The sequence below is a fragment of the Acinonyx jubatus genome, chromosome E1 (genome assembly GCF_027475565.1).
Source record: "Acinonyx jubatus isolate Ajub_Pintada_27869175 chromosome E1, VMU_Ajub_asm_v1.0, whole genome shotgun sequence".
NCBI classification, from domain to species: Eukaryota; Metazoa; Chordata; class Mammalia; order Carnivora; family Felidae; genus Acinonyx; species Acinonyx jubatus.
Genome location: NC_069397.1, coordinates 12,833,837 through 12,859,802, shown reverse-complemented (window position 1 = coordinate 12,859,802; position 25,966 = coordinate 12,833,837). Strand labels below are relative to the sequence as shown.

The 25,966-nt window shown below is 53.4% G+C and overlaps 2 protein-coding genes across 5 annotated transcripts in view; both read right to left on the bottom strand.

The window, feature by feature from the left end:
* Window positions 1–982: 982 nt before the first annotated feature.
* P2RX1 (purinergic receptor P2X 1) lies at window positions 983–18,169 on the bottom strand. Of its 2 annotated transcripts, XM_015085632.3 has the most exons (12): window positions 17,228–18,164; window positions 8,186–8,333; window positions 7,823–7,894; window positions 7,308–7,377; window positions 6,963–7,059; window positions 6,583–6,663; window positions 6,182–6,323; window positions 4,309–4,436; window positions 3,809–3,899; window positions 3,317–3,382; window positions 2,875–2,976; window positions 987–2,762 (listed from the first exon to the last, which is right to left on the bottom strand). In XM_015085632.3, the coding sequence occupies exons 1-12, from the start codon at window positions 17,362–17,364 to the stop codon at window positions 2,697–2,699; spliced, it is 1,200 nt and encodes a 399-aa protein (XP_014941118.1). In that variant the 5' UTR covers window positions 17,365–18,164; the 3' UTR covers window positions 987–2,696. The 2 variants fall into 2 exon arrangements, with proteins under 2 accessions (XP_014941120.1, XP_014941118.1); XM_015085634.3 differs by lacking the exon at window positions 6,583–6,663 and having other exon boundaries at window positions 983–2,762; window positions 17,228–18,169.
* A 5,349-nt stretch (window positions 18,170–23,518) lies between these two features.
* ATP2A3 (ATPase sarcoplasmic/endoplasmic reticulum Ca2+ transporting 3) overlaps window positions 23,519–25,966 on the bottom strand; it is a 33,918-nt gene continuing 31,470 nt past the window's right edge. For 2 of the 3 annotated variants that reach the window (XM_027034736.2, XM_053211888.1), the window contains exon 21: window positions 23,519–24,625. In XM_027034736.2, the coding sequence (XP_026890537.1) occupies window positions 24,606–24,625 (20 nt within the window). In that variant the 3' untranslated portion in view covers window positions 23,519–24,605. The remainder of the gene's footprint in view (window positions 24,626–25,966) is intronic. The other variant, XM_027034737.2, reaches the window with a different exon arrangement.

The window sequence follows — 25,966 nt, the reverse complement described above, 5'->3', positions numbered from 1 at the left end:
CTGCAATTGAAAACTGTCTTTTCTTCGTGTACTGGTCTGGCTGGAAATTCAGGAGAGGGTGGGTCCTAGGAGCTGTTGGAAGGAAATCTTTTAACAAAGGAGGGCTTGGTCAACAGTGTCAGAGGCTGACAGGCCCAGCAGGATACGGGCTGAAGTGTCTGCTTGGATTTGGCAGCAAGGACGCTGTTGGTAACTTTGCCAAGGGCATTTAGGAGAAGTGGGGGTGGCCGCTGGAGACCAGCTGCACAGGGTGGGATGCAGAAGGAAGTGTAGAAATGTGGGTCTTTCTGGAACAGTGGCAGTGAAGGGAGAGCACGCAGAGCTGCAGAAGAACAAGGGCCCGGAGGAGGCAGAAAGGAGGAGCAAATGCAGGTATTGGCAGAAAAGAGAGGCAGCCTCTACCGGGAGGCCTCTGGGCTAGATAGAAGGGTTGGATACAAAGGAGGAATCCTCTGCTCATTCAGGAGGGAAGAGGGCAGGAGTTGCAAAAGCAGGTAGGACTGGAGAAGGAACGGAGGGAAGAAGAAGGAATTCCTGTCTTGTAAAATCTGAGGGATGGTTCTTGGCTGGGGAAGAGGGTAGAAAGCCAAGGGCCTGAAGGACAGGGAAGGGGCTAGCTTGTGCCATCCAATATCATTTCTTACTGCCGCTAGCCACGTGTGGTGATTTAAAGTAATTAAAAGTGAATAAAATGAGAGGCTCCTGGGTTGCTCAGTCGGTTAAGTGTCCAAATCCTGATTTCGTCTCAGGTCATGACCTTATGGTTCGTGAGATCAAGCCCACGTCTGGCTTGCGCTGACAGTGCAGAGCCTGCTTGGGATGTTCTCTCTCCCTCTCTCTCTGCGCCTCCCCCTGCTTGCATGCTCACGCGCACACTCTCTCAAAATAAATAAGTAAACTTAAAAAATAGTGAATACAATTAAAAATTAAGTTCCTTGGTTGTACTAGCCACGTTTTAAGTATCCCGTGGCCACATGTGGTTAGCGAATACTATTTTGGGCTGCACAGATAATGTTTCCATCATTGCTATTGGACAGCATGGGTCTAGATAGAGCACGGTGATGGGGGGGGGCGGTTCCCAGAGATGCTGCCTGGCCATAAGTCTAGTGTGCAGGTCTTGTCACAGCAGAGCCCCTGGAGAATCCCTCCACACTGCCTCCATTCAAGACCTTCCTCCTCTCTTTGGGATTCTCTCAGACCTCCCTCCTGGGACAGCCAGCCCCATTCTTATCCTTGCTGTCATGAGGCCACTTCTGAGGGTATCTGCTTGTCCGGGTGCCAGGCCTCTCAAAGCTGTGGGAGGGGCATATGGAGGACCAGGAAGAGCTCCAATGTTTGGGTACAGTGGCCCATGGACAGAGGTGAGCCACCCTCCAGTACTGCCCCTGCTGGACTGAAGACGTAAATATTGGCTCACCACTGTCTACCAAGATGCAGAGGACCTCAGAGATCTCTCAACTCGGCCCCCCACATTTCACAGATGGGGACACCTAGTTTCAGAGAGGGAAAAGTGGGGAAAAGTACAGAAGGCAGAGGTTTGTCCTCATTCCTTTTATTGTACTCCGCCCCTCACTTTCCCCAGACCTTGTGTTCAAACAGAACTGGGCAGGCCTTAGGCGCTGAGGCTGGGACAGGAGTAGGAAGCCCAGGATTTGGCCAGGTCTCCACCCCAACCCGAGGTAGCTGAGTAAGGATTCATGGCCAGAAGGGACGGTCTCAGCCTGACACACTTGGGGAGAAGCATATCCCCATGGAGGTGCTGTGGCATGGACCATGTGTCTGTACTCGAGGGCATAGGTACGTTTAGATGGTTGTGTTTGCAGGGCTCTAGCTGTTCAAAAACAGAGTGTGGATGGGAAGGGGGTGTGCATGTGGATGAGTATGTGTATGGGGGTGTGTATGTGAGACACCACGTGGCTTATAAACACACCGCACACCTGCTCAGTACCTGCATCTGTGAGGCCATGCAGGCCCAGGCTGAATCTGATACCTAATCAGAGGCAGTTCTTGAACTTATATCCTGAAAATGGTCTGGAGTTTTCCATCCTTACAGATCTGTGGCCAGCCCTACAGATTCTGGTTGAGGAGGTCTGAGGTGGCCCCAGGTGCCTGCACTGTCGATAAGCTCCCTAGGAAAACCTGGGGCCAGTAAGAAATGGGGCTTACGCAGAGCTGTCCAATGGAACTTTCTGCAATATTCTATGTGGTTCAATATGGCAGCCTCTAGACACATGTGTCTATTTAGCAGTTGTGATGTGGCTAGTTTTAGGAACTGAATTTTGTATTTTATTCAAGTTAAGTTAATATAAATTTAAATTGTCATCATGGCTAGTGTCTGCCATATGGGAAAGCATGGATCTAGAGACGTGAGGCAGTGGGGTAGCGTGAGGGCCCAGAGAGAGAAGCACACTTCTCTGACACAGGAGTGTGAGAGGAGCCTTGCCCAGCCCCAGATGCTCTAGACCAGGAGTGGCTGAGGCTGGGTGAAGCTCCCTTGGAGGTTGTGGAGTTGGGGCCAGAGCCCAGAATTGCACAGGTCTCTCCCAGTGTCCACGCTGAGCCGCAGGCAACCTAGTGTCTGCCTGGCTAAGAGGTTGGAGAGCTCCTGGGGAGACCTCTGTGTCCTGGCTGGGACCCCACCAGGGCCCCCGCCTGAAGTGTCATGCTGTGTCCGGTTAGGAGTCAGGGGCCGAGGGTCAGGATGTCTTCATGTTGTCCTGCAGGCCCAGGGTGGAGCTGGTGGCCGCGGGGTCATGCTCCCCCTGTGTAAGCATTGAGGGGATAAAAAGTCAGCCCCAGGGAAGCAGCTGGCCCCCCCAACACAGACATATGGGCCTAAGACCTCAGATAGGCCCAACTCAGGGATTCTCTTACCGTCCCCGGCCCCATGTCCTCCGCATACTTGAACTTCTTCTGCTTGTAGTAGTGCCTCTTGGGCAGGATGTGGAGCAGCAGCAGGTCACAGAGAACCGTGGCCTGAGGGCAGCGAGACAGTGGATATAACATGGTGGCAAGGACCGAGCCCTCCACAGCCCACATCAGTCCCTACTGGCTGTGGGGGCCAGGCTCAGTCCTGCCCTATCCACACCTTAGGTTTTGAAGCGGGGGGGTGATGATGCTCTGTTGTTCCCTCAGGGCATTAAGATCACCCCAGCCCACCTCTGTCCTGCCCCAGCTCTGGGCCTCAGTTTCTGCAGACATACTGTGGGTCTGAGGCAGTGTGATAGGCACAGTAGGGGTGAGAGACTTGGCTGCCACCGAGATGTGGAGGAGGGACTAACCCCTGGCACAGTGGCCCCGTGATTCTAACACTTACCACTCCAAAGATGCCAATCCCAGAGCCGATGGTCGTCATTGTGGGGATGATGTCAAACTTCCCAGCCTGGTGGCAGGGCCCAGGGAGAAAAGAATTAACAGTCAGAAGGAGCCAGGTAGAAGCGGCCTTTCTCAGAAACCCTAAGGCCAGACCTGGGGCAAGGGGCTCCCCTTCTGCCCCCACCCCCGCCATCAGCTGGCCCCACAGACTGCTCCCCACAGCTCTAGCTCTACATGGGACCCAGCTGCTGGTTAGAAGCACTGGGTTTTGACCTTGGCTCTGCCTCCCTGGATACAGGGAGGTAGTGGAGGAGGTGAGGTCACAGACTGGAAAGACCTGCCCTCAGCAGGTATCCGGGTCCATCTGTTATTAGAAGTAAAAATACTGAATGAAGCCCAGTCAACTTCCCATTGTCCATAACCGTGGACACCCAACAAGCACTCACAGGAACTGAGTTTGTGTCTCTGGCTGTCCCTCGCACCGGACACTCACCTTGCCATCCACGAGAATGTCAAAGCGAATCCCAAACACCTTGAAGAGGTGCCGGTGGTTGGTCCCGTTTTCCACGAAGTGCCTGGCAAACCTTGGGGAAAGGGTGAGATTGCAGAAATGAGTGATGGAGAACAGTTTCAGGTCCGGTGTTCTCAGAGCTCAGCAGGAGCCCTCAGAGGTTTGTGAGGACAGTCCCATGCCCCCCAACATTCATTCCAGGAATGCTGTGTTCAACCTTCACCCTAACTCCTGAGGTCGGCAATTTCCCCTGCCAGCCCTGGCCAGGCGGGCCTCAAAGGGCGGAGCTCAGGCTGCCAACGTCCTGTTCCCTGCGGGCTCCCTGCTTGGCCAGTCCCAGGAGAATGGGAGCTGCCCGGCTTCCTCTGCTTCCTTCCTGGGCACACTCGCTTGGCCTCAAGGGGTTCTGGGACCCCAAGGAAGGGTGCACCGGTGGGGTCCTGCACCTGAAATTGGGTGCACCTGTTCAGGGGGACAGGCACCTGAAATTGAAGCCTGGAGACAGGTTTTTCTCCTCATACAGTCCGTGGAACTCGTAGATGGGCTTGCAGTGCCGTACCTGCCAGTCCAGGTCACAGTTCCAGTCAATGGTGATGCCTACCACGCCGCCCTGCAGGGACACGGGTGTTTAAGATCCAGGATTTTGGGATCAAGAAACTCCTGTCTTATGCCGATCCCAGCAATCTCTTGAGTGGGGCGGGGGGTGGGGGGAGCATTTTTTGTTTGTTCGGGAAGAGACTTCGAGAAGCTGCTTCAGGGTGAAGGTCCTGTCAGTTTCGCTGGGCCCACCTCCCATCCATCACACTTCAACTTTCCGATGGTTTCTAGAACACACCAAGTTCTTTCTACCTCAGGGCCTTTGCACATAAAGTTCCCTTAGTTCCAAAAGGCTGGCTCTTTCTTATCTTGTGGTCACCTTCTCTGAGGGGTCTTCCCTAACCACACCTACCAGTCTCAAATGTGTGCCTGTTATTCCCTCTGTGTTTTCTCCTGGAACATTTGCCACTTTGAAATCATATATTTATTTCGTGTGATTATTAGCCCATCTCCTCTAAGACTGTATGCTCCATGAAGGTGGGGCTGGCTGTCTCATTTGTCACTGACTCCTGAGTTCCTAGTGAAAGTCACAGCATGGAAGGCAACCGTGTTGAATAGTGAGTCTGTCAAGACCTGGGCTAGGAAGAGAAAACTTGAACAAGTAAAGCTCCTCTGGGCAAGGCAAGAATCAGGGACACGCGGGGTTAGGCTGAGCAACAGGAGTGCTGGGAAGGGGTCAGAGTGAGAGGAGAGCTGGGCAACTAAGCAGGAGGCAGGTACGCAGGCATCTGTAGATGATGGGGAGGGGTAAGAAGTGCAGGTGACGGGGAGATTTTAGGGACAGGGAGGTCCAACATTCACCTTTCGGGTGGCATGTGTTGCTACAGTGTAACCCCCTCCAGGGTTTGGCAAGCTGAGGCCAGAGGGCCGAGTCTGTCTGCGTATGGTCCGTGGCTGCTTTTGCTCTACAGCAGCTGACTTGAGTGATTGCAACGCGGTCCATACAGCCTGTGATGCTGAAAATACTTACTCTCTGGCCCTTTAAAGAAAAAGTTTACTGGCCCCTGTGCTAGACGTGTTGTGTGTGTATGTGTGATATCACAGAAAAGAAGCTGATTTCCTGCCCTAAATGGGCACCTACAGGAGAAGGATGATAATGATCGTGTGGGAACATGTACGGGGTGGGGGGGGGGGGTGGCGGGGGTTGCCACATGCCAGGCAGCACTGAAGTGCTGTCCCACGCGTGAGCTCACTTGATCCTCAAGACAACCCCCCTGAGCCTGGTACTGTTATTGTACCCACTGTGTAGGTGCAAAAGCTCAGTCACACTCAAGGTAAAAGACTAGTCTGAGGTCACATTGCTCGTTAGGGGCAGAGACAGGATTTGAACCCAGTCAGATAGGTCTGCGCTCCTTATAAGGTACTGCTTCTCTCGGAGCCCCAGGTGACTGTGCAAATTCCAGCTTCTGGAATTCCCAGGAATCCTGGGCAGGGTGCAGGATTTCTCAGGGCCATGGGTCATGGAATTCAAGCTGCTTTTATCTAATATTTAAAAAACAGTGTGACCTCAGCAAACATCCAGGTGATAAGATCTGCCCACATCCAATCATTCTGCGTGCCTCCTCCGTGTCAGGTCCATGCCGGGCTGGCTGAGGACTCAGGCCTGACCCTCAGGAGTGCCAAATATTAGGGAATAGATGCATATATATACTCAGCCCTCACCAGAGAGGCTGGAGGGGGGCATCACCTGCGACTTAAAAGCCTTCGTTGACCTGATGATCCCAGGACCCAGCCTTCCTCACTCGCCTGGCACCATACCTTTTCAGCCAGGGTGCTAAAATTCTGTCCTGACTCTTGTACCACATAGCCAAGCTTGAAGACGGGGCACAGTGGGTGCAAGGCCTTGTGATAGAGGCAGGTCCTCATGTAGGCCGCATCCACCTCTTCCACCAGGTTGCGCCTATAATGGGAGTGGAGAGCATCAGTCGCCGCAGAATGCCAGCTGGGAGGTTGCCCACCATGCCCCAAAACTCTGGGGATCTGTCACAAATTCCACTAAACCCCGCCCTTGGAGACTAAAAGCAGCCCATCCGAGGGGCCCAGCTCAGGCTTCTGTCTCCAGAGTGAAATCAGCAAGAGTAGAAGGTGACAGAGACAGTCAAGACCAGCTGGAACAGCCTCGAGGGGCTCCTGCATTTCTGCCCCCTTTTCCCACAAACCTGTTGACCTTGAAGCGTGGAAAGCTGATGCTGTTCTTGATGAAGAGAGTGAAGTTCTCGGCTTCTTGGAGAAGGGCAGGGCTGGAGGAGACTGCACTCACTCACTGCCCCCTCCCCAGGAGTCCCCCGTGCGCCCACCAGAGTTTGTCACGGGTGTGGGGGTGTGATAACCTATGGGATCTTCCTGTGGCCTTGGCTTTGTGGGGGATGGGTATGCTGAATGACCAGGGGCCAGGGGGATCATTGGCTTGGGCCATACAGATGGGGTAAGGGTGGGGTTGGAAGAAGGCAGGACAGATCGTTTCCAGAACTGGATCCGGATGCCCCTCTGTCTGGGTTAGGGAACCTGCTTCTAGCTCCCTGGATGGATAAGGCATTACCGTGGGACGTTGTCGTCCACCTCCACGGGACACCAGCCAAAGATCTCACATGTCTGCACAGTGTCATTGAAGGCCACACACTTGCCTGTGCGGATACCTGGAGCAAGGGAGGAACCCGTGGGTGCTCATCCCAAGCTGGGGATACAGAGGAGGCCCCTCATCCACAAGAGCCCCCAGTGATGGGACACCCGAGAGCAGAAACCTGAGGACAGAAATGTGTCTGGGTCTGGGACAGGGTAGGCCAAGGCTAGGATGGCAGCAAGGGAGAGAGCAGGAAGGATCTGCTGGTGGAGGAAGCTTGGAGCTTCAGGGCTGTGCAGGGGGACAGGAGGAGGCTGAGCTTACCTTGGGCCTTCCTTTCTGCCTTCCCTGGGATGCAGCCAGTGTCATTTGTGCATATGCCCCCTTCCGGGTGCTAAGGGAAGGGAGAGTTGCTGGTCCTAGGCCCCTTGGGTAGGGTTCTAAGAAACTCTCCTCTCACCCCCAGGGCCCTAGGGAAGTCGTGGGGCAATCTTGGGGCACCTTGGGGTGAACTTTGCTTATTACAGCTTCCTCCACCCCTCAGACCCCTCCCAGGACCCTTCTGGGCTCATGTCCAGCTGCCCTATTACCAGTGTCAGCTGGCAGGGTACAGGGACGTTAGGGTTTGGGGATTGGGTGAGCACTGAGGCTCAGCATCTTGCTTGACACACAGCTGGGAGGGAAATCTCGGATTGTTACTTCGTGTGAGTCTATGCCTAAAATTTCACCACTGCAGTCTCCTTGGGAATCCTATCTTCAACCCCCAGGGGGACCTTCTCTTCCATGTTATTTTTCCCTGGGTCCAGGAAGCGGGGAGAGGGGATGGTAGCAGTCCTCACCTCTGCACAGTAGCCTTGAGCCTGCCGGGGGGTTGCAACGAAATTCGTCATGATCACAAAGGAGCTGTCCCCCTGGAAGTGAGGGGCAGGGGAGGGGAGACCAGGGCTCTGAGTTGGGAGAACAGCACCCCCCAGAACCCAAGCACGGCTCCAACAAGCCCCCAGAATCCACATGATACCCAGCAGCCTCCATAACCGATGATGGCAGAGTGGGATGATATAACAACCTGTTTTTGCTGGTTAGGGAAGCTGAGGCCCAGAGGGAGCTAGGAGCTGAACTGGTCCCATCTGTTATTGGACAGAGTCCAATCCTGCTCTGAACCAGGCCCTGTGGGTGGAAGGTGTATCCCTGAGCCAGCTCACCTGGGCTGGGAAGACGTAGTCAGCTACATCCCAGACTTGGGGGCCCAGGCCTGGGAGCTGTGTCACGGCCAGACCCTTGAGTTTCACAGACACGCTGCTGATGAGGCCACTTGAGGTCTGGTAGCCTTTCTCGTAGACAAACACCCACCTGTGGAGTGTTTTGGGAGTTAAAACGACCAGAGCTGGGCGGAACCATTCAAAGATGGCATGAGGTTACATGGGCTGCTACCCTTGCTGGCACCGGCTAGACATGTCAAATCCTTTGCCCTCCTGTCTCCAGAAGCATCTCTGAGCCACTCTTTGCTCCTAAAGCTAACATCTTGGGCTGGGGGCAGGAGAGCCTCACCTGCCTCCCTGAGCTGGCCTGTACCTGAAGTTCCACCCTGCTTTTCCCCGGGAAAATACTAATTCCCAGGGAGGAGAACCGCTGAAGGACTCTCTCAGATCCTTTTCCAAGAAGCAGGATTTTCTGGAGCCTGGAGGCCAAGCTTCTGAGACCATAATCCTTATGCCAGAGTTCTTCTTCCTTCCTAAGATTCTCCCACTGAGACCTAGCAGAGCATGATGGCTGAGAACCTGGTATTTGGTGCCCAAGAGCCTGCATTGGAACCCCAGCTACACTACCCATGGCTGTGTGATTTGGGATAAACTCTTCAATCCCTCTATGCCTCAGTTTCCTCATCTGTAAAATGGGAATAATAATAATAGTACCAATAGTACTTGTTGTGACTTAATGCACATAGATCACTTAGAGTGGGGACTGGCAGGTGCGGTAAGTGCTGTAGAGACATTAGCTATGATTATCTCAGCCATGCTGGGAGCCCCTGGCAAGGGGGACTGGAAGACAAACAGAGGGGGGCAAGTGGCCCTCTGAAGAGCTTGTGTTATCTGGCTCCATTTGAGGCCTTTGTGGGAGTGACTCAGGCTGGAGGCCTCCCAGCTGTCTTGGGACATTCTGGCCTTCCCTTCCAGCATGAAGAACCCCTGTTGCTTTAGCTTCTTCACTTTCTATCTGGGAGGTTCAGTGAAATTTACCTCCGTCCTAACCTTGGGGGCTGGAGGGTGGGGCACACGACCAAGGCTTGCCAATCAATGTTCCATCGCCCTAGCAACAGTGATGGGTCTAAAGATGGACACACCACCTGGGGAGTTTCAGCAATGAGGCCAGGGTTTTTCTGGGAATTACTGGGAAAGAGACATCCTTTCTGCAGGATAGCAAAACAATGTAGCTATAAGACCAAAACTAAGGTTAGGCATTTTGCTACCTCACAGAGAGAGTAAACCTGAGAATGAAGCCAACTTAGAGGGAAGTCAGGCCAGGAGATGGAGAGGGCAGCCTCCTGATAATGGTTGAGCTCCTGGATCTAGCCATGCCTGAGGCATGTTAAAAAAATTTACTTCTGGACTTTTCTGTTACGTTAGCTAATAAATTCCCTTTCTTTATTTAAGCCAATTTGGGTTTGGTTTCTGTTACTTAACAACTGAGGATCCTGGGTATGCCCCATTTCCTTCAGGAGAGACTGCATGGAGATTCAGGGTAACTCTGTGTGTGTGTGTTTGTCCATGTGTGGTGCCCGTCAGAGTGTGTAGCTATGTATCTCCAGGGGAAATCTGTAAGCACACCTGTGGCTGTGTCTGACTGTAGGCAGGTATGTTTATATCCCCTTCATCCCTCACCCTACCCTCAGCCCACATGTCCAAGCAGAGCTCAAAGCCTCTCTCCTGCGTCCCAGAGCTCAGGCCTGATAGCAATTCTCTGGGCATCTTAGTCCCAGAGTCAGTGCTAGCTTTTTGGGGGCTGTCTTCCTGCCCCAGGGCCCAGAAGTCATCACACCCGTCCGTCCCTCTCCCGTCCCATAGTCCATTCTTCATCTTCTCTAAGTCCCTCCCTCAGCCTGGCTCTGGAGGTGCCCCCAAGCCTAAGCATGGTCACTGCTGCCCCCTGCAGGTCCCAGATGGAAACAGGTGAGGCATGACAAAGGCCTCGAGTCCTCGGTGCTTCCAGCCTCATCAGGGAGAGTTGGGGACATCACCTACTGCCACCCTCCTTAACCTCTTTCCTCCAGGGACGATTCTGGATTCATGCCCAAGCTCAGAGGAGCTGTTGGGGGTGATGGGAAGCTGCTCCATGTCCTGATCCCCTATAAGAGAGTCACAGGCCTCCCTCTCTGCCACCCCCATCCAACATCTCAATAGAATTTCTCCCTGGGTCCAATACCAACTCCTTACAGTATAGATGGGGAAACGGAGGTCTGAGGGAGTGTCCTTCCCGAGTCAGGGGCAGACCCCAGGCTTGAGGTCCCGGCCCAGGTCTCTGCCCCTCTCCACTGAACAGCCCAGCATCAGCATGTCTGCTAGGAGGCAGGAGAGTGGAGCCACACCACGGCTGTGTGCAGGGACTGATACAGTCACTCTCAGCTATGCCCGCCCCCGTGGACTGTCAATCATGGGGGTAAAATGGTAAAGTCAATCTGACATCAATGACCTCGGTTCTGATAATAATGGATTAACCGTGGCATCAGCCCCCCACCCCCATGCTTACCTTGACCTGGCCTAGCTGTCACCATCAAGGGGGTCTGATGCCAAAGACATGAACATCTTCAGAAGTCCCTCCTTTTCCAGACATTATCTTTCTCATTCTTTCCACCTCATCCTCAGCAATACCCTGTCCCGAGTCTTTTCTCAGACAGCCCCTCATGGAAGACGGCACATAGTGGACTGGCCAAGAGGGACTGGCCAAGTGCCCCCCCCCCACCCCCAGGGAATAGAAGCCAAGATTAGGGTATCGGCACTGCCACTTGGCAGCTGTGTGACTTTAGCCTCACCAGGCTAAGGACAAAACCTCTCTGAGTCCTGGCTTTCTCAGTAAAACAGAGTTGGTGGCACCTACCTCAAAAATGCTGTTCATTCAACAAATATGAGCAAGGCCCTACCATGCACTCAACTGTGGGCTGGGCCCCAGGAAGAAAACAAGTCTAGGTGACTAGGGGATGTTCCCATGAGTTCTCTTTAAGGAAATGACCATGCAGTAGGCATGTAATAAATAATTCTCTTATTTTCACTGTCTCGAGTCAGTGATTTCTCTCTAAATGTCCACCTGCCCCCATAGCCCTGGCTGCCATCCTCAGCCCAGACAGAACCTCGTGCGAGCTGTCACAGATACATTGTGTTCCCAGATTTTTATCCCTACTTCTGCACCTCTCCTGAGAGATCTAATTCCACACATTCATTTAGTGATTCAACAAATACTTACTTATTTGTTATTTACTCACTGTTCTAGGCACTAAAAATACAGAAGTGAACAAAACAAACCAAAATTCTGCACTCAAGGAACTTACATACATGTCTACATGGCCCACTGCTTTGTGACACACATTCCTTCCCTGTTTCTTGGTCCCTCACCCCAGATATCACACAGGCACCTCAAACTCAAACTCAACCCTTTTCAAAACAGGCAATTCCTCAAAAAGTTAAACATGGAATTACCATTGACTCAGCAATTCCACCCCTAGGTATGTGCCCAACAGAACTGAAAATATGTCTGTATGAACACTTGTATACAAGAACACTTGTATACAAGTGTTCACAGCAACATTATTCATAAGAGGCAAAAGCGGAAACAACCCACATGACCATACACTGATGAATGAACAAACCAAATGTGGTATGTCCATACAGTGGAATATTATTCAGCCAGAAAAAGGAATGAACTACTGATACATGTTACAACCAACATGGATGAACCTAATAAATATTGTGTTAAGTGAAAGAAGCCAGATGGGAAAGGCCACATATTATATGATTTTATTTATATGAAATGTCCAGAGTAGGCAAAATAGGCTGTAGAGAGAGAAAGAATGGAGGGTGATTGCTAAGAAGTGTAGGCTTTCTTTTTTGGACTCGTGAATATTTTGTGGACCTAGATAGTGGTGGTTGTACAACTGTGTGATTATACTAAAACCACGGAGTTGTATATTTTTAAAGGGTGAATGTTATGGCATTTGACTTCTATCTCAAAACAAAAATTCAGTGGGACCAACCTGAATGCCTCATGTCCCCACAGAACTTGCCCCTCTGGTGCCTTCATCTTGGAGGACGGCACCATACCTACTGTATCCCCCTCAAAGCCCAGGTATCATCCTCACACCCTCGTTCTCCATTATCCTCACATTCTTTGGGGCAGATGCCAAGGGAACTTGGGCATGGGATGGGAGGGTAGGTTGTGGCTGGTGGGACACAAGGTGTAACCATGGACTGTAGGCAGCAGTTGACCAGCCCAGGCACATGCTATGGGGCACAGAAGCCTTGGGGAGGGCTAAGACCAGACTCCAGGCATGAGAAGGACTGAATTCACAGCTGGGACCCATGCTGAGTGTTCAGAGGTTAATCAACCTGCAGTCTGCAGGTAAGTCAGGCTGACAATTTGTGTTTTTAAACAGTTTTAATGAGTCACCAACTTCTAAACACCAAGAGGTTCCTTTTGCCCATAAATTCCAATCTCCCCCTGCTCTTGAGAAGTCAAAAACTCTGGCTGATCTGGGCCCATGTCCACCTGCAGCGATGATGTGCCGAAACTAAGCAGTGGGTGCTCCCTCCACACATACCTCCCTGGTGTGGGGCCCACTAGGGTGACCACTTCTGTCTTTCTGGTCACTGCTTCTGCCTGGGCATGGTGTAATCCTGTCCTCTTATCACTGCTGCCTCATCACAGCTGCCCACTTCTGGCCTCCACCCCCACCCCAACACCTGCCTGCCCTGGACCTTCCCCTGATAGACATCCTTCTATGGCTCCCCACTACCCTCTACGGCTCCCCATGTTCCTCAGCCTGGCGTTCAGAGGCCTGGATCAGTGGCTGTTCTCACCCTCCACTTCCTTTCCCTTCAGTTCTCTCATTATCCACAGCCTAATCCTAGTGACTCTTTTGCTGTTCCTTTCCTGCCCCAGGACCTTTGACCATACCTTGCTTTCCAGCATGAGTGCCTGGACCATGTAGTCACACAACCAGACTCTACTAACCAGAGTATCTCATTTCCTTGACCATAACAATTGGTTTTGTGGTAGGCCCTTGACCTAACCCCTGCCAGTAAGAGTTGGATCTGGGACTTTTGCTGGAACTCTGGAAAATGATACAGTCTTATGCCCCAAGGATGGCTAAGCTGGTGGGACATCAGCCTGGAGTTGCTGGGGGACATTTTACCACCATGAGGACAGAGAGACTGCCTAAGAATGAAGCCCAGAGGATGGCAGAGTGGGGAAGGGGAGAAGATCCTGGCTTCTTTGGAGAACCTAAGTGGGACCAACCTGAACTCCCCACCATTTCCCTGTGGAACTTTCTCTTCCTGTGTTCTCATCATGGAGGATCCAGCCAGGCCCAAATCCTGCTTTGATTTTTTTTTCCAGTTATATAAACCACTCAATAGCCCCACTCTTCACTAGGAACCAAAGAAGTCCTGGCCAACTCATTCTTCACTCCTCATTTTTCCTTTGCCTACCCTGTACCCCACCTTTTTCTCATGGAGCCCAACACAGAAATAGGCACAGAGAAGATGCTGGAGAAATGTCCCTGAATCCATTTTTCCCAGCAATAATTTGTATCTATCCTAATCCCTGATTGGTGTGTTCCAGGATTCATCTGAAAATCTTAGAAGCATGTGAAATTCTCAAGCACTCCGTGTGGAGGTGCACAGGGGGTTAGGAAAGCCAAGAACAGGCTTTCCTGGACTATAGCCCCTAGGCTTTTTTGCTCAAGGCGGTTCCGCCACTGTGTTGCCTCTTTCAGGAAGCCTTCCCACACTCCTCTTACCAAGCAGCATTCACAAATCCCACTGGGACTCTCCTGTGAGCTGCAGCCACACCTCTCTCTTCTCCAAACCAGAGCCCTCCAGGCAGGGACATATCCCAGTATGCTCCTTGTATGGATGGACCTGATAGGTCATGGATGACAGCCCACAGCCTATATGCTGAGTTCCAGAGAGCGCATCACCACCCAGGAGATAGTTCTAACTGCAAATTAACCATTTAAAAATATTTTAATATTTATTTACTTTGTGTGTGTGTGTGTGTGTGTGTGTGTGTGTGTGAGAGAGAGAGAGAGAGAGAGAGAGAGAGAGAGAGAGAGAGAACACAGCAGGGGAGGGGCAGAGAGACAGGGAGAGAGAGAATCCCAAGCAGGCTCCACACTCAGTGCAGAGACCAACCCGGGGCTTGATCTCAGACTGCAAGATCATGACCTGAGTCAAAATCAAGAGTTGGATGCTTAACCAACTAAGTCACCCAGGCACCCCACAAATTAACCATTTTAATTTGAGCCCAAAAGAGTAACAGCTTAGCTCAGCCCGCTGGGGCCTCAGGCCCACTTGCTCACTCCACTTGCCATGGATTTCCCAGAAGAGTGTGACTGATAGAGAACACAGCCTCAGTTTCCCTCCTCAGAGTCTGTTCGGGTTCTCAGCATCTCAGCCTCTCTGCCTCCATCTCAGTAATTCTCCATCTCTAAGTCTCAGGACCTGTCTCTGCATCGGAATGGTTGTGCTCCAATGTCTGTCCCTCTGTCCAGGTCTGTCTCTCTGTCCGTCCATCCCCCATCTTGTTTGTGCCCTTGTCTCTGGAATGCAGGAGTCTGGCTCTTCTCCCATGCTCCCTTTTGTACCCTGCAGCAACCACAGGACCAGACAGACAGCGGCCTTGGGAAGGGGGGGTGGGTAAGTAAAGAAAGGCCATTCCTCCTCAGGAATGCGCCTGTGTACAATATCTTTAGAGGGGATCTCCCCGCCCTTGTTTTGTGGAACAGCTGGGAACTTGAAACCTGAGATAGTAAGACCAAGTCCAGGCTGGTTTCCATCTCCAGCTGAGTGGTTAGCAAAGCAGTGGGCAGTGGCCAGATGAGGGTGCCAGAGACAGCAGGAGTCGGACGTCTGGGCTTGTGGGTGGGGTTGTGGGGGGGTGGGTATCATAGGACACCCTGCCTTCCTCTCTCTGCTATACGCCTGGGCAAGTCGGTACCCCTCTCTGTGGATGTTTCCTTTCCAGGATCTCAAGGCCAACTTTGGAAACTTGCAGCTGGATTCAGAGCTGGTTCAGCCTCTTTCTAGTTGTGAGATCCACACTAAATCACTCATCGTCTCTGAGCATCACCAACACTGAGGAGGCCACATCCATTTGGAAACTGAGTAGACTGTCCTTGGGAGGGAGGAAAGGAAGGAGGGAAGTAGGCAGGTCCCTGTTACTGGAAGTATGTGTTCAGGACTGAATGGTGGCTTGGGGCATATGGTGCAGCTAGGGGTGGGGTGGTGGGAGGGGAGGACTGTCCCTTTCCCTCTGACAGGCTGTGACCAACACACAAGAGGGTCCTGGCGCTGATCCCAGTGCTGACCTGAAAGCAGAAATAGGGAGCCACGGGGGTCACAGTGAGGACAACCATCTCCCATCTCTTTGGGTGAAGGATGGGCTGGGCCTGGGTGGGCAACCTCTCTTTTCCCTGGAGGATCAGGAGTGCAGCTAAGGATGAACTTTTAAGCCTGTCCTGTGCCTGGCATCATAGCATCAGTGCCTCACTGCAAAGTTCTCAGAGCCCGTGTGAGGTGGGAAAGGAGAAGGCAGCATTAAGTCTTGGGGGCAGGAGGTCTCAGTTCTAGCTGGGATCCACTGCCCCTTTCTGGAAGAGCTCACATGACACTGCAGATGTCAAACTGGTCTGTGAGCAGCAGGGAGGCAGAGGCTGAAGGTATCAGAGGCCTAGGTCCTGGCTCTGACTCCACCTGACCAGCTCTAAGACCTTGGGGGCCAGATAGGAGTAGAGGGAAGGCTGTTTTGGATAACAGAGGCCCTGGAGGGACCAGAGAGATATGGTCACTGTTTGGCCTCTTGGTCAGCCTGCCCTGGGCTCCAGTCAGCAGTCCTGGTTTGGTCCCACAACAAAAATGGGGATATGGAGAGCAGAGGGGCAGGGCCCTCAGAATCACAGAGCAAAATGATTCTGCCGGGCATCCCTCAACCCCTCAGCAGGAGCTGAAACCCTTTCAGTGGCCCTGGGGCCTTCAAGAACCCTTTGCAGCATCACTGTGAGTGGACATGGTGATCTCCCCACCTCCACACACATGCAGGGATGAACACGTAAGGTACCTAGCCACTTCAGCCACAGGACATGCATCATGTGGATACCCAACCCCAGGGACACACCCAGTAGGCACATGCCCAGACACATGAGAACACGTGCATCCACACAGAGCTCTAGGTACAACACAGATACATACACCACACACACACACACACACACACACACACACACACACGTGCTCACACAAGCACACACATGGGTAAGCCCCTGCCAGGCCTGTCTTGGCTTCTGGGACAGCAAGGCTGATCTTAAGAAGATGGCCTTTGCATGGTTCCCAGGACAGCCAGACTGCAGGGGACTCCCACCTTACTTCTGCCTCAGCGGGACAGGTCTCAAGATGCCCATAAAGGAGGAGTCATCCCTGCAACCTGAACTGACCTCCAACCTCTGCCTGACATGCCGCTGTTTAGGTGTCAGGTGTTCTGAATTTGGAAGTTTCTTTGCTCTGGGAGTCTCAAATATTGCAGGATGCCTCTAATTTAGGCGGGGCAGGTGGAAGCAGGGCCTTTTCCTCTTTGGCCTATAAAATGGGGTGCGGCCTCCATCTCTTAGTAGTGGCCAGCTTGGCTGGGTGGTCAGAAGTAAGACTTGGATGTGGTTTGCTGGGGCCCTGGCCTCCAGCGCCACTCACCACTTGACAGACTGTTAACAGTGAGTCAGTTCCTTAGAACCCAACGGCTTTGCTTCTTGTTCACCATATGACCCAGAGCAAGGCTTCTCTTCTCTACCTTAGTGTCCCCATCTTGACAGTGAGTTATCAGGCTTCCATTCTTTCTGAATAGCACTACAGTTTGTCACGGAGGATGACAACCGATGGAGAGAAAGAGGGGCTCATTGGGATCCTGGGGGGCATCCCCGAGCCTGGAGAAAAGGCCCAGGTTGGGAGCTGGTGCAAGAGGGTGGCAGTTAGGGGGCCCAGACTCACCCGATGACGTAGACCAGAACCACGAACTGGATCAGGCGGAAGACGACGCCCACCTTCTTGTTGCGCACGAGCACCATTCGGGGAGTGTCATACTCAAAGAAGAAAGCAGACAGCTCATCCTGGAGCCGCTGCGCCATGGTGGGCCAGGCTAGGGGCTGAGAACTGAGCGCCTTGCACAGCCTTTGCTCTTGAGGTGAGACCAGCGTCAACGCCCACGTCTACAGTGGAGCTTCTAGGGGTTTCCTGGTCCCTTAGGAAGGGTAGGGCAAGGCAGCTTGGGGCCAGAGGTCAGGAGTCAGGGGTTAGTTGGAGGCATTTGGATTGAGAAGGAGAATCCTTGGGTGGTCAGAGCAGCTCTTGGCCCCTGGCAGGCAATGGACTGTGGGCCAGCCCTGTCTGTGGACAAATAAATTCCCAAAGATGGATGGGGGCGGGGCTAGTGGGGCCACCCAGGCCCAGCCCCACTGCCCCTCCTGGCTCCGCCTCGGCCCTGCTGAGCCTCCGGAAACAGAAGCTGTTGGCAGGAAAACCACAGGCCACTCGTCACAAGGCAAAGATAAAGCTGTCAACCCCCAACGAACCTGGCAGAACAGAACAGAACAGGGCCAAGGGCTTGGGTGGAGTGGCCTCAGGCTGAAGCCCTCCCCAAACCGGGGATCCATCCCCATATCCAAACATCCTTCTCACTCTACCTGTGGCCCCAGGTGGGGAGCTCAGTCCCTGGGAGGTTTGCGGCCAGGAGAGCAGAAGAGGACGTAGGACATTTCTGGTCCAGCTACCTGATACTTCCAGAGCCTGTGACAGGACCCCCACCTCTGTCCTTGTAGACCACCTTCCATCCACCTGTCCGAGTCCAAGCCTGGCCTGTGCCCAATCAACCTTAGCATTGGGCTGGCATCTCTATAGCTTACCTCTCCTCTCCCATCACCTGCCCTGTCCTGTCCTAGCCAGGCCTCCACCTCCCTGAAACAAGCAGAGGGAGGCAAGTGCCTAGAAGAGTCAAGGGCCACATCAGTTACACATTGCCATTGGGCTCCCTCAGATGCATCCGGGTAAGCCTAACAGCAGACGGCCTTGGTTAATATCCTTGGCTTTGCCACTAGCTGCCTGTGAGGGCTTGGGTTATTTGCCTCACCTGTCTGAGCTTGTGTCCTTATCTGTGAAATGGGGATGATAATGGATTTCTTTCATAGGTAGAGGCCCTAGCCAGGTGAGTCCCAATAATGCTGAGGACAAAACAAAAACAAAAACAAAAACAAAAACCAGAGGCCACTATTGATCTTGGGGTAGAGCCCCTCTGTATCCCTGTCTTCAACCCCAGCTCAGGGCAGGAATGCAAGGCCCCGGGGACTGGGATGGGGCAGAGGCCTCATGTTCGCTTTTGGAGCCCTAGAGCCAGAGGCCTCCTCCAACCCCATGCCTTGTTTTGCAGATGAAGAAATGAGCTCAGAGAAGAGAAATGAATTGCCCAAGCTCACCCTGGGTGGTACTGGAGGCTTCAGCTTGAAGCAGGAAGGCCTTGCTGGCTGCCCCTCAAACCAGGCCAGGTGTCCTTGGGACTTCCTCTAGAGGTGGGAGGTGGAGGCTGGGTGTCCCAGGGGTGTGGGGCGCTCCCCTGCAGTCCAAACTGCCTCACCCTGAGGGCTGATAAGAGTCTCCTTCATGGCTGGGAAATTAGCTGGGAAATTGCTCTAGTCAGGGAACCAGACCCAAGGGCTGGAAATCCCAGGTGTGCCTGAGCAGAGCTGCTCTCTGGATGGCAAAGGCCCCAACCGAGGTCCGTGGCCTCTTGCAGCACCCTGGGCCAATCCCCCTTTCAGACAGATCAGTCTCGCCAGTCTCAGACTCAACTGTGTGTCCAATGCCACCGTCAAGCAGGGCAGGCCAGAACCATGTCCTGGGATTTTCTAAGCAAAAAAATCCAGAGATGCTGGGAGCCAGACCTAAGGGGATCACATCCCCTCGGCCTGGTCTTGATCCCACACAAAAGGGCCTATTCTCCTTCCAGCTGATCCCGTGGCTCTTGGAATAGCAGGTCCCAGGACATGAATTGCTTGTGATGAAAGCCGGGGTGGATGCTGGCATTACCTGAGCCATCTCTGTGTCCCTCTCCTCCCATGATTCCTGGATATTAAGGAGGGCAGCCGGCACTTAGGTGAGGGGAGGAGGAGGGGGCAAAGGAATTCAGGCAGTCATCCTCCAATCTGTATCTGCCCTTTGGATACCATCACCGTGACCTCCTCCACCTCCTCCTCCTTCTTCTCCCCTCTCCCCCGTTCCAAGGAGCCAGCCTTGCTGACAGACAGATGGACCAATGGACAGATGGCTTCCTTTGCCTGGCTAAATTTAGTGGCCGGTGGGGTGCAGAGGGGGCCTCTGCTCATCCTGGAGGCCAGCCCAGGCCCTCAAGGGGTTTCGGCACAAGGCTCCAATGGGTCTCCTTAGCTACTCAGACACCCTTGCTTGGAGCACACACATCTGCTCCTGTTAGAGCCTCAGTTCTGACCCTGACATTCAGAAAACAGACTGTCATGGAGGATTATTTCACTTGAGGTTTTCATATCTAGAGCACGCCCCAAAGAAAAAGAAGTAAAAGCAATTGCGTTTCTCTTTCCAGATCTCTTTTTTCCTAGTAACTTTGCCAGAGTAAGAGAGGCAGCTGATAGGATCAATGCATCTTTCACTGGTTCTAAAATGCATCTTTCCATCCAGGACTATGTTTTCCCGCCCTTGCCCCCACTCCAGCATCCCCAGGGACAGACATCTGTGATTGTTCTAGGCATTGTGGGGAGCAGGGGTGGGCAGGGCAGGGGTCAGAGTTTACAGGGGACGTGGTGCTTTCACACTCCACAGATTTTATTTAAAACAGCCCTGTGATGTAAGCACCGAAACCCCCATTTTACAGATAAGGAAACTGAGGCTCTAGAAATTGAGTGCCTTGCCTAAGTAGCTCCCATGCCGGCCAGTGGCTGGAAAGGAGGCTCCCCAAAGTCTGAGAGCTTGGCCCAGAGCCCACCCCGAGACTCCAGTATTTGAGAGCTGCCAGACCTTATAAGCCCAAAGGCCAAGTGGCTGGCTCTGGTATTGGGCCAGACCTTGTAGGGAGACAAAGCAGTGCTGCCAAGCCCTCAGCCCCAGGACAGCCTCCTCTGCCTGGCTAAATTTAGCCACTCTATGGAGTGTAGAGGGGGCCTGTGTCCGTCCTGGAGGCCAGCCCAGGCCCTCAAGGGGGTCAGCACAGATTCCAATGGTCTCCTTAGCCACTCAGGGTCCCAGAGTTGCAGGGATAACACCTCTGCTTGAAGAGTTCAGGCCAGTCCCCCACACCGGGCCCGTCGGTGTCCCAGGGCTCGCTCAACGCCACTCGACTCCTTAGATGATGGCCAGAACAGGGCCCTGGGCCAGTGTACAGACACTGTCAACGGGAGGTTGTAGGGGCAGGCATTTATGGGGAGGCCACAGCAGGGGTCCTCATGGTTGGCCTCTCCCAGACCTTGCACTGCTTCTCTGGCCTCTTCTAACCTCCCCAGCTGTGGGCCATGACCTGGCCGGAGCCCCTTCTCCCCAGCATCTGAGGCATCACAACCCCCTGGTTCTCCTCCATCCTTTTGAGTCATTTCCTCTTGGTCCCCATCCACTTCCTGCCCCTGGAATATGGGGACTCCTTGGGCCGACCTAGGTCCCTGCCCCCTAAACACTGAGCGCTCCTTGGGAGGCTTGTCTCCTTGCCTCCTGATGTTGCTGAAACTTTTACACCCACAAGGCAGCCACGTGCCCACCCACGTCCTCGGGCTCCTACCTCTATCTGTTCTTCTAAATCCAACTGTATTGAGGAGTAACTGACATACAATAAAATGTACCCATTTTAGGCACAGAGTTTGATGAGTTTTGACAAATGCATGTAACCCCCAGCCCCACCCGTCATCTGTCACCTTAGAATGTTCCCTCCTGTTCTTTTGCTGTCAATCTCTCCCCAACCCCCAGCCAATTACTGATCTGTTTTGTCACTAGATTTGTTTTGCTTTTTCTAGAATTTCATGGAGGTGGAATTGCACAGTGTGAGCTTCTTTCACTCAGCACAAGGGTTTTAAGCTTCATCCATGCTGTGGCATATATCAATAGCTTGCTCCTTTTTTTCACTGAGAAGTATTCTGTCGTATGGACATACCACAGCTTGTTGTCCTTCCCCCGTTGATGGTCATTTGGGTTGTGTTCGGTTTGGGGCTGTGATGAGTAAAGCTGCCACAGACAGTTGAGTTCAGTTCTTTGTGTGGACGTTAGGTCATTTTCTGACTTTGTACCTCCATTTCTCCCGGTGCGGCCCCAACGAGGTCTCTCCTACCCCTGTGAGGGGTGTAGCATGGGAGGCATGGGGAGCACAACATGGGCCAATGGAGGGGGCAGGACAAGGCCACGGACATTTTGGCAGCTGCCATCCCTGAGACAGTGCAAAGTGAGCCGGGGCTTGCCCCAGAACTCCCTCTTGGGTGAGTGGCTGTGAGGTAGGAAACCTCTGTTTACCTTGGCTGCTCCATCCTGACCTGCCAGGCTCCATGCTGTGGGCTGGCAAGGCTGGGTTTGTGCAGGCTTGGGTGGGGGCAGAGGTGAAGCCGGCCTGCCCATGACCTCCAGCAGCTGATGGAAGTCCTGGAGCTGCCCTGTCTCCTAAGCAAGCCCCCCAAGCCCATCTTAGCTCCACGCTCTGCCTATACATCATGAGGAAATCAGCTACATAGTCAGGCTCTCAGAGTCTTGGGGATCTTTTATCCGTAAAATGGAGCCCTAACCCCTGGCTTGGCCCATCTCAAGGAGCTGGCTGGGCACCGAGGGAGATGCAGAGTATGCAGAGGTTTGGGGATCTGAGAGGTCCTAGTGATGGACCACGCAGAAGGAAGCATCCTGCCCATCCTTGGCTCCAGCTGTGAGCCGTGTGCCAAATCTTGCCCTTCCCCCCACATAAAGCCTAGGAGCTCCTAAGGGCGAGTTCTGTCTCTTCCAGTCATGGCTGGCTTCATGGATGTGTGCTCTACGAAGGTGCCCTGGATCCCATGCTCAGAAAGGCCCTGGTCTTGGTTTTAATGCTCTGCTGTCACTGTTATGAAACTCTCACTTTTTAAACAAAGGGCTCCGCATTTTCATTTTGTACTCAGCTCGCAAATTCCAAAGTCAGTCCTGTCTCTGGCTCTGTGGGCAGGGTCTGATTTCCCTTCCCAAGGCAGCTGGGCAAAGGATTAGATACAGAAACTTCATGAATGAATCTTCCCTACAGAGGAAGAAAATCAGGGAGATGGGGATGCACAGCCATTCCTTTTGCAGAGCCCCTGCTCCCAGAGGGCAGGGTCACCTGGGTGAGTCAGGAGTTAATATCAAGCAGCCTCTCAAAGGGTCTTGGACAATGTGAGCTGAAGGAAGCCATGGAGAGGTGCCTTTGAGCTGGGCTTGGAAGGGTCAGAAATTGAAGGCATCCTTGGGGTTCAAGGAGGGCAAGGAAGCAGAGCGAGAAACCTCAGGGAGAGATTCAGGACCCACAGAATAGTCAGGGCTGGAGGCCCCTGATATTTAGGTTCCAGGCCTAGCCCTGCCCCAGACCAAGTCGTAAACCCCTCCCAGCCTGTTTCCTCACTGATGACATGTGAGTCTTAACATGTGCAGGGGGTTTGAACACATGCACCAACTATCAAGTGCTGTCCCTGTGAGGAACAGAGTTGTGTCTCTGCCATTTGGGAGTGGCTGGGGAAGTCAGTGCCTTATCTCAGAGGAAGAGGGCAATCCCTGGCTGGCAATGTGGGAACCCCAGACCTCGACTCTTGTTCCCAGAGGTGAGGTGGGTATAGCTGGTGACAGCTCAGGTAGACACATGGGCAGATGGTGGAGCCACTCGTTAGGAAAACAGATGGTGATGATCCTCCATTGCCCCCGGCACTCAGCCTTTATTTCTCTACCAACTTCACGTCAACAGGTGGGTTCAGGGCCCTCCCACCATCCCCCACCTCAAGATCTCCCTTCCCTTCAGCAGGACAGAAGCAGAGAATCTCTGTGGGCTAGTGCCCAGGGGAGCCCCGCCTGACTGAGAGGGGAGGGAAGAAAGGTGTGGTAAGAGGCCACAGAGCCTGGAGCCCATTTGTCTGCAAGGCAGGCTAAGGGGGCTTTTTGATTCTGGGGACCAGGACAGGGATGTGAGTCTTGATTTACACATAAAAGAATCACTTGGTATACTCTCCAGGAGGGGTGAGGATGTACATTGACCCACTGTTTTCTTCCATGCCTAATTTTCGCCAGAGGGGCAAGAGCCGAATTAAAAGAACATTTATGTCCATCAAACGCTCTTTTCCCATCATCCAACATGATCCACAATGGACACACATTCTTCCAGCAATGAGGGAGGGAGAGTAAGTGCTGTTGGGTAACTAGCCATTCTTAGTGACATCCTTTCAGCTCACGGATATGTGGGGTTGGAGGTGAAGAGTGAGGCCAAGAGTCTAGAAGACTCAGAATCACCCAGCCATGCAGACTGTGGGATGGTGCACACAGGGTTGAGCTGAGAGGGCACAGTGATCAGGTACCCAAGGATGTCTGGGGTCTTAGGCACCAGGGACATGGAGGGCAAATCCAGCCTCTGCTTGGCAGACGGGACAGCAACGAGACTTGGCATGTCTCATTTGCTTAGGACAGGGAAATCTCAGTCTGGGAGTGTCCAGAACTGAGGCAGCCAAGCCAGCTGTCTCCTGGGAAGGGGATCCTTACCCAGCAACCCCCTCCCCCCCACCCCGCTACTACCATCTCCCTCCCACTGACCCTTCAACCCCCTGCACATATAAACAGTAAGAGGCTCAAACCCTCACGTGCCAACTTTGTGGGAAAAGAGCAGAGTGGAGGGGGGTTGTCTGCCCTCACTGTGCACAGCTGGGCCCAGATGTCCTCCCCTTCACCGCCCCCCGTCCCGCTGACCAGGCCCCAGACCAGGCACTAAGTGAGAGGTCAGAGCTAGCAGGAACTCCAGGAGTCCTCCATCAGTACAGAAGCACCAGTGACCAAGTAAAATGCCCAGCCTCCAAGCAAGGGGGTGCCTGCTCCAGAATGTGCTCATAGATTTGGGGGTAGAGGCCTCTGCATGTCTGGATCTGCTTCCAGCTCTGGCTTCTGGGCAGGCCCCTCCTAGGCTGCTGCTCTGGAGCCGGAACGTCAGGGGTGAACTTCCCAGGAGAGTCCCAGAGGCATGAGTTGCACAGCCCCCATGCATATGGAAGCAAGGACAGAGACCCTCGGCAGGGCCCAGTGAGCAAGCGGTGAGCGTGACGGCAGTGTGGGGAGTAGGAGTGAACGCTTGGGCATCATCAGGCTGAGGTACGCACTGGAGACTCCACTCTGTTCCCAGCACTCACTTCTTGTCCTTTTCTTCTGGAAGAAAGACCCAAGAGTATGCTGAGATGTATGTGTGACGGTACACAGCCAGACTGGTTCTGTCTGGCCCCTCCCACCCTCCATTTCTCTCGGGACAGCTGCATTCTCCCACGGTATCAGTCAGGGGACCCAGTTCCACTGAGTCTTCTGATGCAGCTCCACATATCCAGCTGCTGCCCGGGCACATTTCCCTGATGCCCCCTGGGCCTCCTTCACTCTACATGTTCTATCAACACCTCCAGCCCACTCCAGGGCATATTTTCCTCTCAGTTTTCAGTTTGGGGAACCATACCTAGCATGACGACATCCAGAAACTGGTGGCATTAACTCTTTGTTCATCCCATAGACTCAGGCTTGCTGAGTTTACCACCGACGTCTCTCGAGTTCTCTTCCTCCTGCTGCCCCATGCCTCAAGTCCTCTCAGCCCTGCTCTTAGCCCCCATCTTACCTCACCATCACCCTCCTGCCCCTGGCATCACATTACAAATCCAGCCTGTCATCCCCTTTGATGGCTCTCCATTGCCTTCAGAATAAAGTGCAAGCCCCCCTCGCATTCTGGACTCTCCCAGATCAGCTCCTCTAGGCCTCCCTTCCCCTCGGTCTGCCCCTTTGGCTTCTGCCTGACAGCTGCTCAGTCACACCTAGGTATGGCCAAGAGATGGGGCAAGAGGACCACCCCCCCTCGCCTACCCCCTACGGATGACCCGGCATCTGCAATTCTCCCCAGGACACATCCCTCATAAATCATAGGGAAGCTTATAAGTATCAGGCCTCAGTAAAACTTCCCTATAAGGCCACCAGGCTGGCTGGGAATGTAACAGGGTCCCCTCTCTCACCCCCGCCCCATCCGGCTTTAGAAGGCCCAAGGGACTCTGCAGCCACACAGGGCAGAGCTGTCTGGACTTGTGGCAGGCACACACCAGGCCACCTCTCAGATGTGGCTGCAGGTGCTCAGCCTGAGTCTTTCCCGTGGGCCCCATAGCCACTCCCTACAGCAGGGTACCGCCCTTTCAAGCCAAGCCTCACCAGAACCATAGTCAACATCTCAGGTTAATGGTGGAGGTGGAGGTGTTGCCCAGGACCAGTTCGCCCTGGGCTGGGACTCAGTGTCTCCCCCTAGACCAGCTCAACACAGCTCATCAGCCTCCCTGCTTTGACCCTCCCATCTGTCCTCCATGCTTCTACCCTTCTGTGGCTCACACTGCCATGAGGATAATGCCCAGGGTCCTTACCTTGGCATTCGAGGCCCTTTCCACACTGTAGCCTCACTTCTCTACCCTGCACTCTGAGCCCCAGCCCCACTAGAGACGCCAAGCCATGCTAGCCCAGCCCTTTCAC